This window comes from Anser cygnoides, chromosome 2, assembly GCF_040182565.1.
Source record: "Anser cygnoides isolate HZ-2024a breed goose chromosome 2, Taihu_goose_T2T_genome, whole genome shotgun sequence".
Classification (NCBI taxonomy): Eukaryota; Metazoa; Chordata; class Aves; order Anseriformes; family Anatidae; genus Anser; species Anser cygnoides.
In genome coordinates this window covers 9,155,860-9,171,213 of record NC_089874.1, presented here as the reverse complement: position 1 = coordinate 9,171,213, position 15,354 = coordinate 9,155,860, and the positions used below count along the sequence as shown (strand labels likewise).

The following is a 15,354-nucleotide window of genomic DNA, read 5'->3' as shown; positions in this document are numbered from 1 at the left end:
CCGAGACTGGAAAGGGAACGACTCTTCTCAGAGTATAACTCATATTCATAAATGCACTCAAAATACAGTTGCAGCATTTTAATCACCTCTAATATATAACAGTGGCTCCCTGCCCCCCTCCTTTTTTAACATCAGAATTCACAACCTTAAATCTTTTTAAAGCAACACTGGGAATTTGCACTGTTATTTTATGTTTGGAAACATCTAAAATATGGTTTAAGACAATTATGGAGCAACTTCACAGGATGATCACGCAGTAGTCACATCACCTGAAAACCTAGAAAACGATCCGCTATACCTGCCACCAACCTTAAGAAAACATAGAAAGGTGGTGATAACTTAGCTGCACACAAACCTCTGCAGACAGTACAAGACAGCATGAACATTAAACCCGGATTCAAGAGCACACAAAAAAAAAGAGCTAAGTTTTTAATGACTTTTGTAACTTATTATGAAAGACAAAATTATTAGAGTGTCCAAAGGAGGGCTATAAAGACAGAGAAGGGTCTAGAGGGGAAGATGTGTGAGGAGCGGCTGAGGTCCCTGGGTTTGTTCAGCCCAGAGCAGAGCAGGCCGAGGGGAGGCCTCATGGCGGCCTGCAGCTCCCTCACGAGGGGAGCGGAGGGGCAGGCGCTGAGCTCTGCTCTCTGGGGACAGCGACAGGACCCGAGGGAACGGCATGGAGCTGGGACAGGGGAGGGTCAGGCTGGGTGTTGGGGAAAGGTTCTGCACCCAGAGGTGGTCGGGCACTGGGACAGGCTGCCCAGGGCAGTGGTCATGGCACCGAGCTGCAGGAGTTCAAGGAGCGTGTGGACAACACCCTCAGACACAGGGGCTGGTTTTGGGCTGGTTCTGTGTGGAGGCAGGAGTTGGATACAATGATCCCTGTGGGTCCCTCCCAGCTTGCGATATTCTATGATTATTAGTAATCTCCTTCAGGAAGTGGTTCTGGACAGATGTGTACTGAATGTCACTGCTCCAGTGCAGTCCCCTGGAGGCTGTATTTCAGTGGTGTGCTCAGAAAGCTCCTGTACTTTCAAATGCATTTTGGAATGCATGATTTTATTTATAGTATATAATTATTTTAGATTTATCACTCAGATTTTACTTCATGGATGTTATTTGTATCTATATCTTATCCAGAAGGAGGACAACAGCAAGCCATATGCTGAAAGGAAGTGGTTTTCCTGGTAATTTAATCATGTTTGAGTTGGAAGATGCAGCTGTGACTAATGGGCTGTTCCGGAAGCCTGGAAAATTTTCTTCAGTATCTTGAGAATCTTAATAGTGTTTTTTTCTCTTGTTCTAGTAACAAAGGAGCTTTAATGAATCAAGGATTAGAAGTAAGGAGTCTACACTGATAGTCAACAGAGTATACTTTTCGAAGTTCATACAAGGAAAAGACAATTTTCTCCATTTCTAGGGGATGGAAAGGAAAAATTGTGGACTTCCCACTTCTCGACTGTAAAAAAATCTCCTTCATCCTTTGAGTGCCCAGCTGTTCCCACATTACGACTTACAGAACCATCACCTCAATGCAAACTGATTGCAAAGCTAGGAGCACTGAACATCATGAATTGAAGGAATTTTTGAACTTCCCTTCAAGACAGTTTTGTGCAAGGTAATGATACCTCAATGACACAAGAAAAAGGCAAAAGTAAAAATCCAAACCTTTTGCATCCAGAAAAAGTGTAACCTCCTTTATCCCCAATACATCTTTCTGTTCTCCTACTGCTTCTGGACTTCTGCCTGAGTAAGCTAAAAACCTGAGCTTTCTTAAAGTCATTTTTGAAAAAGCAGCTAGAACTTCTGACTCCGCCCTTTTCTTGGAAGTAAGAGAACTTTTTTTTCTTTCTGCATTCCTCCTTTTCCAGTTCATCAAGTTTCAACACTTTTATTTCATCTTAAAAGATCAGAACTGCACTACCAAAGTTGCTCTCTGCTCAGGTCATTACCATTACCTGACGCATAAAATCTGCCAAACCCACCTGGCAAGGAACCCTTCCTTTCACTACTCAGATCTCTTCCAGTGGCTCACTTCTGTACTACTTCTGTACTCCTCATTGCAAATTACTTACGTGAAGTGCGTTTTAAAGGAAGAATGAGAAAATGATGTATAAAAGACCATTATAAGCAGACTACTTCTCCCCTGTACATGCCACTATCCACACTTCCGAAACATTGTTTAGTCTCAAACAAGCCAAGAAATTTCTAGCCTTCTACAAGCCCGATTTGAAATTCAAGGGTAAAATTAGCACAAAAGCCTTCTGCATCATTAGCTAAATTCAACCATCTCTTTCAAGTACTACTTCTAGATAGCTGGTGAGGTGAAAGCAGATGATTTACAACTTTCCAAGGGTACAGCTGACACTGTTGAGCTGCAAGAACACAAGGGACAGGCATATATCAAATCCCACTGGAAAATTAGTCACAAGTTTCTTCCTATAAGCATACTTTCTAAACTGGTCTGTGACGCTACATTAAGATACTACCGTTTGGAGTCTGCTAAGAAACAGCAAGTACTGAATAAATTTTTTAGCACATTCTCAGTAACTTCTCTCAATCATGAATATTTCCTAGCAGGATTTCTATTAATCTCCTCCTAATATTCTCATGCAAGATTTAACAAGTAAACACTGCCTAAATGTGCTCTGGAACTGCATGAATAATTTCCTCGAGTACTACAGAACATGAAGGGACATAGTATTTTGTGAGAGTATTTTTGCCTTCACAAACAAATTAAACCTCTCTGAATTGACGACATAAATAATTCAGCATTATTCCATTTATTAAATTGGGAAAAAGTGAGGCAGAGCGCACATCTTTAGGAAAGCACTGTGTTCTACAACAGAGAGATAATCCTATTCATAAACAAGTCTCCAAGCCACAAAATAGCTCCAATTAATGCATTGCATTTGTCTGAAAATGTTGATCCTGTCAAAATCAGCGCCCCAAACTGAAAAATTCAAGGAAAAAAATCATCATAATCTGTATGTTTCATTATCCGTTGACTGATACTTTCAAATGTACTAACAATAATTCAGACATGGCCTCCTAAGCCTTTTGGTGCTTTGAAAGCCTCCTGTTTTGCTTAAAGCCAGTTTAACTGATACACCAATTCCAGGAGGCAGTTTTAGAACAGAAGCTTTGCAGCAGATATACCAGCACATATGTCATAACCTTGCTCACAGGCCCCTCCTAAAGAGAACCTTCCAGAAAATAAATTAAAAATCCTTCAAAGCAGAATATGTTTTCATTTGAAAAAGCAGATAGTGCTACATGGTATAAAACCTCAAATGAATACTGTTCATTAAATACCCCAGGACAGCAATGACAGGAATCAAAAAAAGAGTGTAGGTGCAAGCCAACAATAAAAACAGCAACAAAAACGCATTTGCTTTGATATGATAATTCGGCTTTAACAAAACCTCACAGAATGGACGTGCTTGTATTCTATATGGAAGTAATAGAGATCGTACAAGAACTCCAAAATGAAGGAGGCTCTTCTGCAGCACGAATGTGACAGTTAGCAAAATTCTACTGCATCTCCTGTGCCGCAATGTAATCGTGCTTGTCTTTGCTATCAGGTGTGGTGCGTGTGGGTGGGGGTGCCTTCAAACATAAATTACCAATAAACACACATTGTATTTAGTGTCAGGGAATTAATTGAGCTTTCCGGAATGAAAGACTTTTGGCACAAAAATTATAAACCAAGGTTGACCTACCTGAATGGGTCCCACTGACATCAGCAGGTTTTTCAGTTGGACATCAGTAGTTGATGAAGAAAGCCCTTCAACTGACACAATACAGGGCTGAGGTTTGCACTCCACCACTCGCAGGTTCTGTTTATTTGGCATCAAGCGTCCTCGGCCCATCTGGCCTGCTACTCCTCTGCCTCTCCCATGCATAATGACCTGCCAACAACAAAAGTAACAGTATTTTGATTTACTTACCTAGTGTTTCTGCTAACTGCATTTGACAGATGATACAAAAGTTAGCAATTTACTTAAAGATTTGATTAAAGTACATGTTGATTTAAAACAGCTTGTTGCTGTTAGCTTATTTGAAAGGCCACACATTAACATATCTCTATACTGCTTATATAAACCTATTTTAAAGGGACAGCAAGTTAGACATGGTATTGAGGCTAAAGCCTCAGCCTTAGCACAGATCAGCCAAGCAATGGAAGGTCCCAGATCGAAATGTATAACCTAGTTTTCAACACTGATCACATTATCAGGCATGTATTTAGCTCCCACATTTGGAGGCTGGTTAAAAAATATCCAAAGTGATCTTTCCCTTTTTTCTTCTTAACCCACAGATAAATTTGATGTATGCACACGATCAGCAAACTGCTCCAAGTGCCTCCAGTCGCTGCTGCTTGCAACCATTAGCCTGTTATCAGGATGGAGTATTTATGTATAGTGGAAAAAAATTGTCTTAAAGTTCCTTTCCCCCAAATCCTGTAGGATCTGGAACCACAATACTCTCCGGTGCAGGCAATACGTAGTCATTCTTGTAAATTAAAGTTTGAACAGTTGGGGAGAGCAAAATCAACAATGAAACAGTAACAAACATTGAACAATTGACACTTAACATTGAGATAACACTCAACACTTTCTCTTCTTCAGTAGGATTCCTACTTGGGAAGCCTTTTCCTATCTGCACCAGCAAGGAGATCTTAGCTTGCCATGAAGCTGGAAGGTTACTGCTAACAGTTCACAACCAACCATTAACTTAAAAGCCAAAATCCCAGTTATTTTCAGGGAGCATCTCAGTTTGAAGATGAACAGAAAGCACACACCAGTGCAACCTGAACGCTTTCCCTGCCTCCTCCCAGTGAATGATCAGTGAGAAAGCCTCATTCTGAGCTCACCGACTGTTCAGAGCAACACCAACTTTGAGAACCAACCAAAGAGCATCCTGAAACAGCTGCTGCGTGCTCCTACGTGTGCAGGAAACAGCCTGAATACAAGCTTAAGCACAACTTCAGAGTAACTCTTGGGTTTTAAGCCAGAAAGCACGTTGGATGCCGTTCCTCTAGTAGCTACCTTGAGACGCACGCATTTCCCATCAGGAATACTGTGCTGGCCAGAAAGTCATCAGATGAAACAACTTGCAGGCATGACCACTCTGTGCTGGATACAAACAGGCCTCTATAGATTAAATGCTTTATATGCAATTATGCATCTCCTGGGTCATGCAGCCCTGTGCTAGTAATTGACAAACAGAATGCTAGTTATTAATATAGCAACACAGCTAGACAGTGAAACTTCTAGCAGCGATATGCATCTAAAAATCACCTTTTTAGGTTGATGGATTCCCTGGATGTTTTTGACTCCTTGAGGAGCTGGTGAATGGATCTGTGCCTGCTGCTGCTGTTGGTGCTGCTGCTGTTGCATTCCCTTTGTCAATGTGACCTTCCGCACTGGCTGCTGTTTCGGCTCCAGAGGTTGTTGAGGCCGCTGGGGCTGGCCCTCTGGGTGAAAAAAGCCAGCATCCTCTCCCCCCTGCTGAAATCAACAACACAACACGCGGCTCAATGTCTACGCAGTGCAAACACTCGCCCTGAGAAACCTCCTGTGACATCCAGCTCGGTTAGAGCACAGCAAGCACTCATCGATTTGCCTATTAAAACAAACCAGTGGCTGTTACAGAAGTGTGTAAGGGCTCAGCCTGGAAATTACGCTTTAGTCTAAAACAAACCCACAGTATCTAAGTCCAGCTTATTTTGTTTGAACTTGATTATCAATTACTATGTTCAGTAACATCTTTTCAAATCCATATCAGCGAGGTGATCAAATCCAAATCACTTCTTTCCAAATTATTCTTCCTTCCAGAGTTACACATGAACTATGTTTATTGCTTTTTGGTGGTGGTGGATTTTTTTTTTCCCCCGTAGAGACGTACACCTTACAGAGAACTGTGAAGGCTGGAAGAACCACACAAGTACTCTGCTCGTCTTTCAAAGTTGAATCTCTCTTTAATTAGAAATTAGTATTTCTTTTGAAGTGCATATTTACGCTGCCTGCTTCCATACCAACAACCTTTTAAGCTATCTTTATCCCCAAGCACCGTCCATGTTTGGAACAGTTAGAACAGTTCTTCCCCAAGGTTTTTTTTGTTTGTTTGGTTTAGTTTATAATGCTCTTATTGTAAATATTTATACTCACAAGCACAAATAAACAATGCCCTCTGTGATCCAACGACCCCTAACTCTTTCCACTACATCTCTCACTGAGCACACAGCATAAATGTGAGGTGAAGGCACTAGGAGATGGATGAGTGATTCACTTCCACTGCCTCTACCCAAGCAGCTTGGCTTTGTTCAAACACAGGAGAGATTCTCAAATTTGTGTCTAGCTTTCCAGATCAGATACTGAAAACCAGCATCTATAAATTGCTTCAAATCATCACATGCTTTCTGCATGGTTTTGACAGCAAAATTTATATTATTAGCTGGACTCCGACTTTACAACTCCAATCTGCTAATATTAGTCAACATTGTTCTTTTTTTTTTTTTTTTTTACATGCTCAAAAAATACCGATGCTCACTGCCTGGGCACCCACCAGTGACCTGACCGCACAGCTGCAGGACCAGAGGGAAGCCCCCCAGCACCTACTGCCACTGGGGAGCCAGGCAGTGGAAGAGGGTCATTAATCCCCAGTCACACCAGTGCAACACCTGAGAGTCAGGCTGAATAAACAAAGACAGGACTGCAGGCTTTATTTAAGCCCATGACAAACCTCAGGTAACCTTGCAAAAGCCCTCGAATAGAAGGTGTGTCTGAGTAAGAAGTAATAATTATGAAAGCATCTCTATTTATGTAGTTTATTTCCTTTTGCTTAAATATTGACAAGTCAAAAGTCCTTCTGCATCCATACCAGATGTCGCTAACCAGAGAGGTTCATATTAACTGGCACGTTTCTTGGGGGCAAGATGACAAAACACAAGGCTGCAGAAGGAACATGTTTACGGTCCAAGAGTGAGATTATCTCGATTGAGAAAACAAATCATTACACCCCTACCAAGATTACACAAAAGCAAAAGGAACACCTACTGAAGACTGCTTGTTACTAAACCTCTTCACTATTATTTGAAGAAAAGTAGTCCAGTACAGGCAGTATCTATGATATTCTCACGTTTTCAAGTTCACTAGTGCACAGTTCAAATCCCTAAACCACACTCTGTTTTATCAAGTAGATGCAGGCAACAACTTCTCAAGAACTCAACTACTTAAATCCCAGACAAGTTAACCCCCCCCCCCCCCCCCCCCAAAAAAATTGGCTTCATCACTGCCTTGCACCATCTACATTTCAAAAGCACAATCTGTCACAGGGAAAACCTTGAAGCTCTTCCTACTTAAGGGCTTTCTGCCACAGTACCCACAGTGAGAAAGCAAGAGAAAACTGCATCTGTTTTTTCTACTTCTAAACAAATTCTCTTTTTCTGTGCTAAACTGAACGGCTCCATGCTGAATGAGGCTTCACAGAAAATTTCGTACATAAACCTTTGAGCTCAGTAACCAGAAAGAAAGACTAAAGTTTTCTCTTCAACTGCTGCTCAAAACGAAAAAAAAAAAAAAAGCAGCAGCTCTCCTCTTCTGAAAAAAAAAAACAACAAAAACAAGCAAACAAACATATGCACACAAAACAAAACCTTAGCAAGAACCCAATATTAAATCCTCTCCATTTTAGTATTAATTCCACCATGAGCATCAGCATAAGCCTTATGCTCTGGTCAGATAATTTCCTTTATTCAACCTTACAGCAGCTGGAAGATTATGAAACAAAAACGAACAAAAACTCCTAGGAGGAATTTAAATGGAAGAATGGGGAGTTAAAATCTGAACTATGCAACATGCCTACTGTGAAAAACAGCCGTAAGTATTTGCAAGCATTTGTTTCTAAACCAAAAAACGATTCCAGCCCATACGAAGAGCATGAGAGCGAGGCCCTCAAGTACAAAACATTGCACATGCTCATTACTGAAACTTCAGAAGCAAATAATCATTTGCCGTAAGAGGTGAGGACAGTCAACAGCCACGCAGTATTTGACTTGCAGGCCCAATTATCACCAAATAAAACTGTAAAAATTAATGCAGGAAACACACAATCACACAAAACTCGAACAGAGCCAAATGCAAACACGCAATATTGGTTCAAATTCATGGAAAATCTAATGGGACATTTTCCCTGCTGGGGTCTATAGTGGGTTGAGACTCAGTCTGTGGATTTCAAGCACTAGCATGAGGTTCCTGACAATTCCCTGGGATGCTGATCTAGTCTGAAAAGGTGGAAGCATCCCTGGACTTTTTATGAGTTAATACATTTTAGAAATATGATAACCTGTACAGAACAACAAAGGAAGTCCACGAGGTAAGAAATGGAGGAGCTGGCTCCTGTAACAAGAAAGGAAAACAGGACAACTGGATCAAAACTCTGTAATGCCTCTGAACGCCTCCTGCCACTGGAGATGACCGGAGCTGGCAAGGACAGAGGGCTCCCTGCTCACGGACCGTCAGCAAGACGTTGCAGCACTGTACAGCTAGTCCTGCCTTCAACTGAAGGCAACGTTGGTGTTTTTCTTAAGGAAATGAAAAACAAGCACAGCTCCTAGGTCAATATGCACTTAACAAGCAAAACAACCAAGTCTCAGGTAACAAATTTTAACCAGCTGAAAAAAGAATTGGTGCCAAAGACATGTCAGTGCAAGGACCAGCACTGCTGGAGCCAAAAGGAACTAAATCTGCATAGTGCTATTTAGTGGCAAATTAGAACATGGCTCTCACCATCAATATCATCCTTTAAACTTCTTACATGCAAGGTAATTGCTGGCTTCTTCAGGAATGCAAATAAAGAACTAAGTCTCAAGCAAAAATAAAGCATAAAGAGCTTTAATGCCTGGTCTTAAAGCTACAAAACCTCACAACGTTGCTTACGGGCCACACGTCCATATGAGAATATTAACACCTGAGAGGAAGAGATGCACGACTGTAAATAACGCTGTTTGTACGTTCACTCCCGACTTTCGCTCCTGAGGCAAACACCAGGCCGGCACCCATTAGGCTAATTAAACACATGGCAAAGCTACAGGTAGGGAGGCAAGCAGAGCAAACTGGCAGTGCAGAAGCTACCCAGTATGACATCTAAGTGATAGGAACTGAACTGCCAGCGTCTCCTCTGCTTCAAACATCCCACTCCTACCTCATTTGAAATGCACTTTTTCTTAGGAAAATGATTTATCTAATGATAATTTTTCATTAGCTTACATCCCCTCTTCCCCCCAGACTTAAACATGTAGAAATAGAATTTTAAGTCTTGATAAAGCACATTTTTCTTTCTTTTTTTTTTTTTTCTCTACCCTTTTGGGATGTACTGGGCAACCCTAAATCCTTCAGCAATGAACCTATTCATCATCATGGCCTGCTTCATACAACCTGATGCACTGGAAGTGCTGAAACAAGGTAGAACAATCCTCAGCCTACCACAGTCCTATGCTAAGACCTGAGACCCATTGTTACAATTTCTGATTTTATAATGCAAATGTCCTCTGAAGTCCTCTACAGATAGGTGAATTTCATCCTGTGTCTGCAAACCAATAAAGGGAAGATGTTTTTCAGTTATTGCCTACTGCTTAATTCCTGCATTACAAACCATTTTGACCTGCAAGCTCTGAATTCCCAACTTCTGTAAAAGGTCTACCTTCCTAAATTAACATGAAGCTAGGAAAGAGTTCTCCTGAATGAAACTTCATAGTTACTAGCCTAATTCAGGAGTAATAGAAATACCTTTAGTAAGGGAGGGGAGTACTGTTCAGGGGAAATCACAAAAGCTGTCTTTCAAATTGAAAATACCGCAAGATTGCTAGCAGTGCCAAAACTACAAGTTAATTTCAAATACCGCATATAATTAAACACTATTCAAAAGATCTAGATGAAAGTATTTGATCTATACAGTGAACATTTTTCAAACTTTACCGTGATTGCCATTCTGCGCCATTTGATGAAACTGCAAACTAACGAAAAAGAGAAGTTATGCCATTTGAAGGACATGAATTTTAGAACCAGTTCCCCGATAGTAATCGGGGCTGCTTTCCAACATTGACACTCTCTCTCTCTCTCGCTTGTCAGCGCTGTGCATTCAGAAACATAAAGACCACTCTGCCAAATATGAGATCACGAATCCTAACCCCAGAATTTTCTGATCCTGCCCGAATTTAGCAAGCTGAAGCCCTGCACTCCATCATAATCATTATGACAGTTTTGTAATGAAGACGAAGTTTATTTGCCACCAACATTAGCAGGACAAATTTATTTATAACAAACGCCTTAAAATGTACTGATAAAACTGCCTATTGATAGTGTCAGAGCTTCCTGCAATTTGACAGATCAAATCTTATTTTCATTCTTAAACCCCACGAAGGAATGGTATCACCAACCTGCATTCTGTAGTGAGCAAATTGATTAATCCCCCTCTATAGAAATCTCAACTCTTGATTACACCTATCAGACGTTAAGCAGCATTATTCTAGAGTGACAACACTTGACAAATTCCCAAACCATTTTTCTCAGCCTTTGTGGCCCTGCTAGCTTGTATTAACCCTGATGAAAAATTAATTTTCCTTATCTTCTGCTAAACCCCAAAATCCAAATCCGCCAAACTGGCAACTCTTTCTGTAAAGGTATTATGAAAACCTCGAAAAGATTAATTGCATGTCTTCAGGTGACATTAAATTAATTTCTGTACTCGTGACAGACATTTGATACTCCGTACTGAGAGGACAGATAACATTGTCAGGATACACAGAAGGACAGTGGTGCGGTGTCCCAGGGCAGCCTCTTATGAATTCTCCTCTCGATAAGGCCATACTTCACTGTCATTGGCACTGTTAGGGATCTTGCAGCCCATAGACCTCACTGCACAGGTTTCTATTAACTACGACAATGCCGTGTCTATCCGTGTAATCTTTATAAAGCTAATTCAAAAAATCACCCAATAGGAAAAGGGATGTGCATGCCGGATAAAGCACTTAAAGGAAATAAACTCCGGGTGATTTGTGTAAAAATAACCCAGAGAAGGAAAATATTTTCATCTTTTCCCAGACGTACTATAAATCACATTCTCTGTAACACGATGAAGGCATGAATCTTGCAGGAAAATCTCAATCCAGAAATGTCTTGTAATTGATTTCCTCTATGAAAAACCCCTCATCTGCTACCAGTTTGAGTCAATATTTCTAGAAATGAGTACTTCTACAGTATCGCAGTAGTTAAGAGGAAAAAGCACCTACTAGGTTACTAAACTCATCTTCACTTCAAGGACAAGAACAAATTACTGTTTTCTTTCATCAGCTATATAGATTTTCATACGTAAACTTTTTTTTTTTTACTGTACTGCAATTGATTATCGTCAAATAGACATCTACACAGACAGCTGTGATCACCACATAACAGATAAAAGTAGTACAGCTAAAAACCACGGAAAGCAAAAAAGACTACCATGAAATATATGTGAATAATTTCTAATTACAATAATCAGAAACGTATATTAAAGGGAAATTCCTAATAATTAGCTGTTTCTCTTCAACTAGTGTTCCAAATACTTTACCACTGTGATACTGCCAATTGACAAGACCGGGGAACGGGGACCATAAAGCCTAACCATTTGTCAAATACCCCACAAACCAGTAACATGAACACGCACTGTTTCTGAACAGCTAAAAAATCTATTTTGCCTGTCAAATGCCAATAAGAAACACCTGGAAACTCTTCACTGAAAGGTCTTAGAAGGCTTTTAAAGTTTGTTTTTTTTTTAATTCAAGATCTGCAGTACTAAAAAAAAAACACCCTCCTGCTCTCCAGCCAGGCTGCAATATGCTCCTCAATTAACAGACTCATTATTAATGACTGATTTAAGACACACTAATGGTATGGTTTTGACATACGAGTACCTGCATCAGCCTACAGAACTGGCAGAGCTACCAAAGCCTCCCCATTCACACCAGAAAAATGTCACTTTTGGTGCTGACCAGTGAGCTGTGGTTTATTTTTCCCGGCCAAAAACTTTGGCACGAGGCAAACTTACCTCAAACAACAGCACTCAGACTAAGCAGTAAATAAAATCCAGAAGTGGTTCTGTTCCCCTCCCATCAAAAAAAAGAACGAGACGCCGTTAAGCTACTTCAGTGAACCATGATTTGATGACAATCTTCTCTTCTAATGGTGCCTAATGGTGTACGGAGAGTCAGAACAGCAGAAGAAAACGCCTCAAAAAAAGAAAAAAGGAGCTAATTCCATTTAATCCCATGTACTAACAGACTTCTTACCTTTAAGTATTTCCTCCTGTGTCTGAGAGAACTAAGATATGGAGGAGGACTGGCCAAAAGGCAGAGAAACCCAGCTGTGCTACACTGGTTTCGCCAGCGGTAACAGAAACGCAACTGATAAGATGCTGAATCACGATGTGTTTTTCTAGTACAAACATCCTCCAGCCCATTACAAAAATATAAACGCTGTTCCAAAGCTGCAGCAAAGACAATAGAGGTCGTGGATGCCCCGTCCCTGGAGGTGTTCAAGACCAAGCTGGATGAGGCCCTGGGCAACCTGGTCTAGAGCGTGGCATCCCTGCCCATGGCAGTGGGGTTGGAGTTCATAAGGTCCCTTCCAACCCAAGCCATTCTAGGATTCTGGGCTGGTCATGTATTTTACCCTAAGCACCACCTTCATTTTTACATTTCCATCCACAAAATATAGCACCATAATGTAGATATCAAAAATATGTTTTTGAACTAAGCTTCCTGTGCCCCTATGCAGTTGTCAGTATTCGTGTCCACACTATTACACTGAAAACTGAACAGGCAGAGAAATTACCAAGAGAAACCACTTCTGTTTGAAAATACCAGCGATTCCAAAGCTGCCCATAGCTCCTCAATGAGCACTTTCGAGCTGGACACCAAGTATGTTAGAGAACACCAGTACTGGCTATCAGAAATCAGTACAAAGGGAGCTTCCCTCATTTCCAGGTTCCTTTCTAGGTTCCCTACTTCATGCTCCCTGAAGCTTAAACCTAATGGCAATCCTCCCTGCGTGTTGCCCTAGGCTTCCTTCAGTCTTGGCAGGGACAAACTCTACAGTCCCTCCATCTCCAACCACCAACAGCATCAGGATCCTCCCGACTCAGAGCCGTCTCTGTATTAAAGGTCTATTCCAAACTGTCAAACCTGAAATGCCATTTAAAAGACATTTGTTACTTCTTGAACTATTAAACCGGACAAATCTGCATTTCTCCCCACCAAATTCATAGATTGCATTCAAGTAATTTTCATTTGAAAGCTAGCTCTTTCTTATGTAGTTCAACGGTGTTACCAGTTGCCTTTAGTCATTTCCCTTCAGGAAAGGAGACACTCCATAACACCAACATCGTATCAATATGAATTTCACACTATAACACTTACAGTGGCAGAAAAACTCTCCTTTGAGACTTAACAACAGTGGCAAGCAATACCAAATGCCTTGCTTTCAGGGTATTCAGGAGGACGCCGCTCTTCTTCAACATACAATTTAAAAGTCTCCTGAGGAAAAGGACAAACTTGTTCTCCAGCCTTCAATAGGAAATATTTTATTGCACTTCGGTTCCAAGTTAACCACAGCAAAGCTAAATTCAATTCAGTTAGGTATCTTTCCCCCTTTTGCGGATTTTATTACAAATCCATAAAAAGTACTGCCTGCATCTGGTTTGGCTGTCACCTCAAGTCCCTCTAGTTGCTGAGTGTGTCCACACGTGCCCTTACATTTCACTTGCCCAGTAACTGAGAATATCCCAAACAGCACAAGGGACTTGCTTCTAAGTACAGAACTGCCCCCGAGCCACTAAGTATTCTGTCTCTGTAGGGACCATCCTCATTGAAGGTCTAGGAGGACAGTTTGTCTGTTTTGAAGTATTTCATAAAAATACTATGCCTTTTTCATAACAGGAATACTACCTGACTTCCTTTTTTTTCCCCCTGATATTTGGAGGTGGAAATAAGAAATCCATGTCCATTTGTGAAATATTTCTAGAGAGCTATCTCGCAGGCTGCGGCAGGCAGAGTCCTTTTTCAATGACACTTGAATTAGTACTGCTGCAGAGGTCATGCCCATTCTGACACACTCTAAGTGCTATCTGGACATTCAGACATGATGGCTTCTACAGCTCCTTCTGTCTGCTTCCAATATGGACATTATCCACAGCTCCTTCAAATAGTGGGATGCGAATGAACTGCATTGCCATTCTCTAGTTTCTTAAAAATTAATTGCACTGTGTGCGGTGCCAGTTCCTGTGTTCTGTTTCTCACAGCTGGTAGGAAGGGCAGAGCTCTCTCCAGAACTTGTAACGCAAACATAAAAAATCTTGATGTTTGTAATTCCTGACATATTTAGAGGAAAGGCGCTATAGAGCTTTCAAGTCAAATATTTTTAATTGAACTTGAAACATACACATGCATGCAAACACAGGTACAAACATTAAGTGAAGGTGGTTGATAACGGTTACATTATTAAACAAGAATCACCTAAATCAGTGTCTTTGTCCATATTTAGAACTCCACATTGATCTATTTCACTTCTCAGTTACTTGAAATAAGAATGAAGTTGTCTATCTTCCATTCCCATTTTTCTTTTTACAATCCAAGGACAATTTTGTAACAGACTTTTCAAACAAGACTTGCCAATACTTTCTTCAAGCTTTTCAGATGAAGCATCTCAGGTTTTCATGATTAAGATCACTAATAAGATAATGTTGCTTTTAATCCGACAGGGAACACTGAGATTTTTATGTAGTTTACAGATATATGAAACAAGCTCATTGTGCGGCTTTCCACAGAGACAAAGATTGGTGTGTTCTTGTTGCAGCGTAAGAAATCAGCATTTTCAGGCCTTTGGGACAGACATATATCACTTTAACCATGGCAGAGCATTTTCTGGCTAGAGAAAAATCATCCAACAACAACATAAGATGACTGTAAGATACAGAGATTTTAAGACTTTATTACCGTTTCCCAAAGAACCTCAAACAAAATGAAAAGTATGTTCAGCACCCACTCCATAAAACCTTCAGATATTTAAGGTCGTATTTGGTACAAACCTGTTCTTCCGGGACTAAAGACACTCCTAATATACTGACTTTGGGAATTCAGCTGCACTTCGTACTGGAACTATTTGCCAACGGACTGGTTGCAAAGCCCAAAGGAGACCACCACGACAGCCAAGGTGTCAGAAAACCTGACCTATCCACAGGTAGTGATGGGTATGACTGCTCAAAAACAGTTAGGAGATCTTCAAAATGAGAAACAGCCACAAAGAGAGAAATATTTTT

General features: G+C 40.8%; 1 protein-coding gene across 6 annotated transcripts in view; it reads right to left on the bottom strand.

Annotated features, from left to right (window-relative positions):
- Positions 1–15,354, bottom strand: part of RBM33 (RNA binding motif protein 33) — a 102,754-nt gene that overhangs the window by 14,957 nt on the left and 72,443 nt on the right. For 2 of the 6 annotated variants that reach the window (XM_048062259.2, XM_048062263.2), the window contains exons 16-17: positions 5,304–5,513; positions 3,726–3,914 (exon numbers count right to left, since the gene is read on the bottom strand). In XM_048062259.2, coding sequence (XP_047918216.2) covers positions 3,726–3,914; positions 5,304–5,513 — 399 coding nt within the window. Of the gene's footprint in view, positions 1–3,725; positions 3,915–5,303; positions 5,514–7,291; positions 14,964–15,354 lie in introns of those variants that run through there. The other 4 variants (XM_048062260.2, XM_048062264.2, XM_048062265.2 and 1 more) reach the window with 4 other exon arrangements.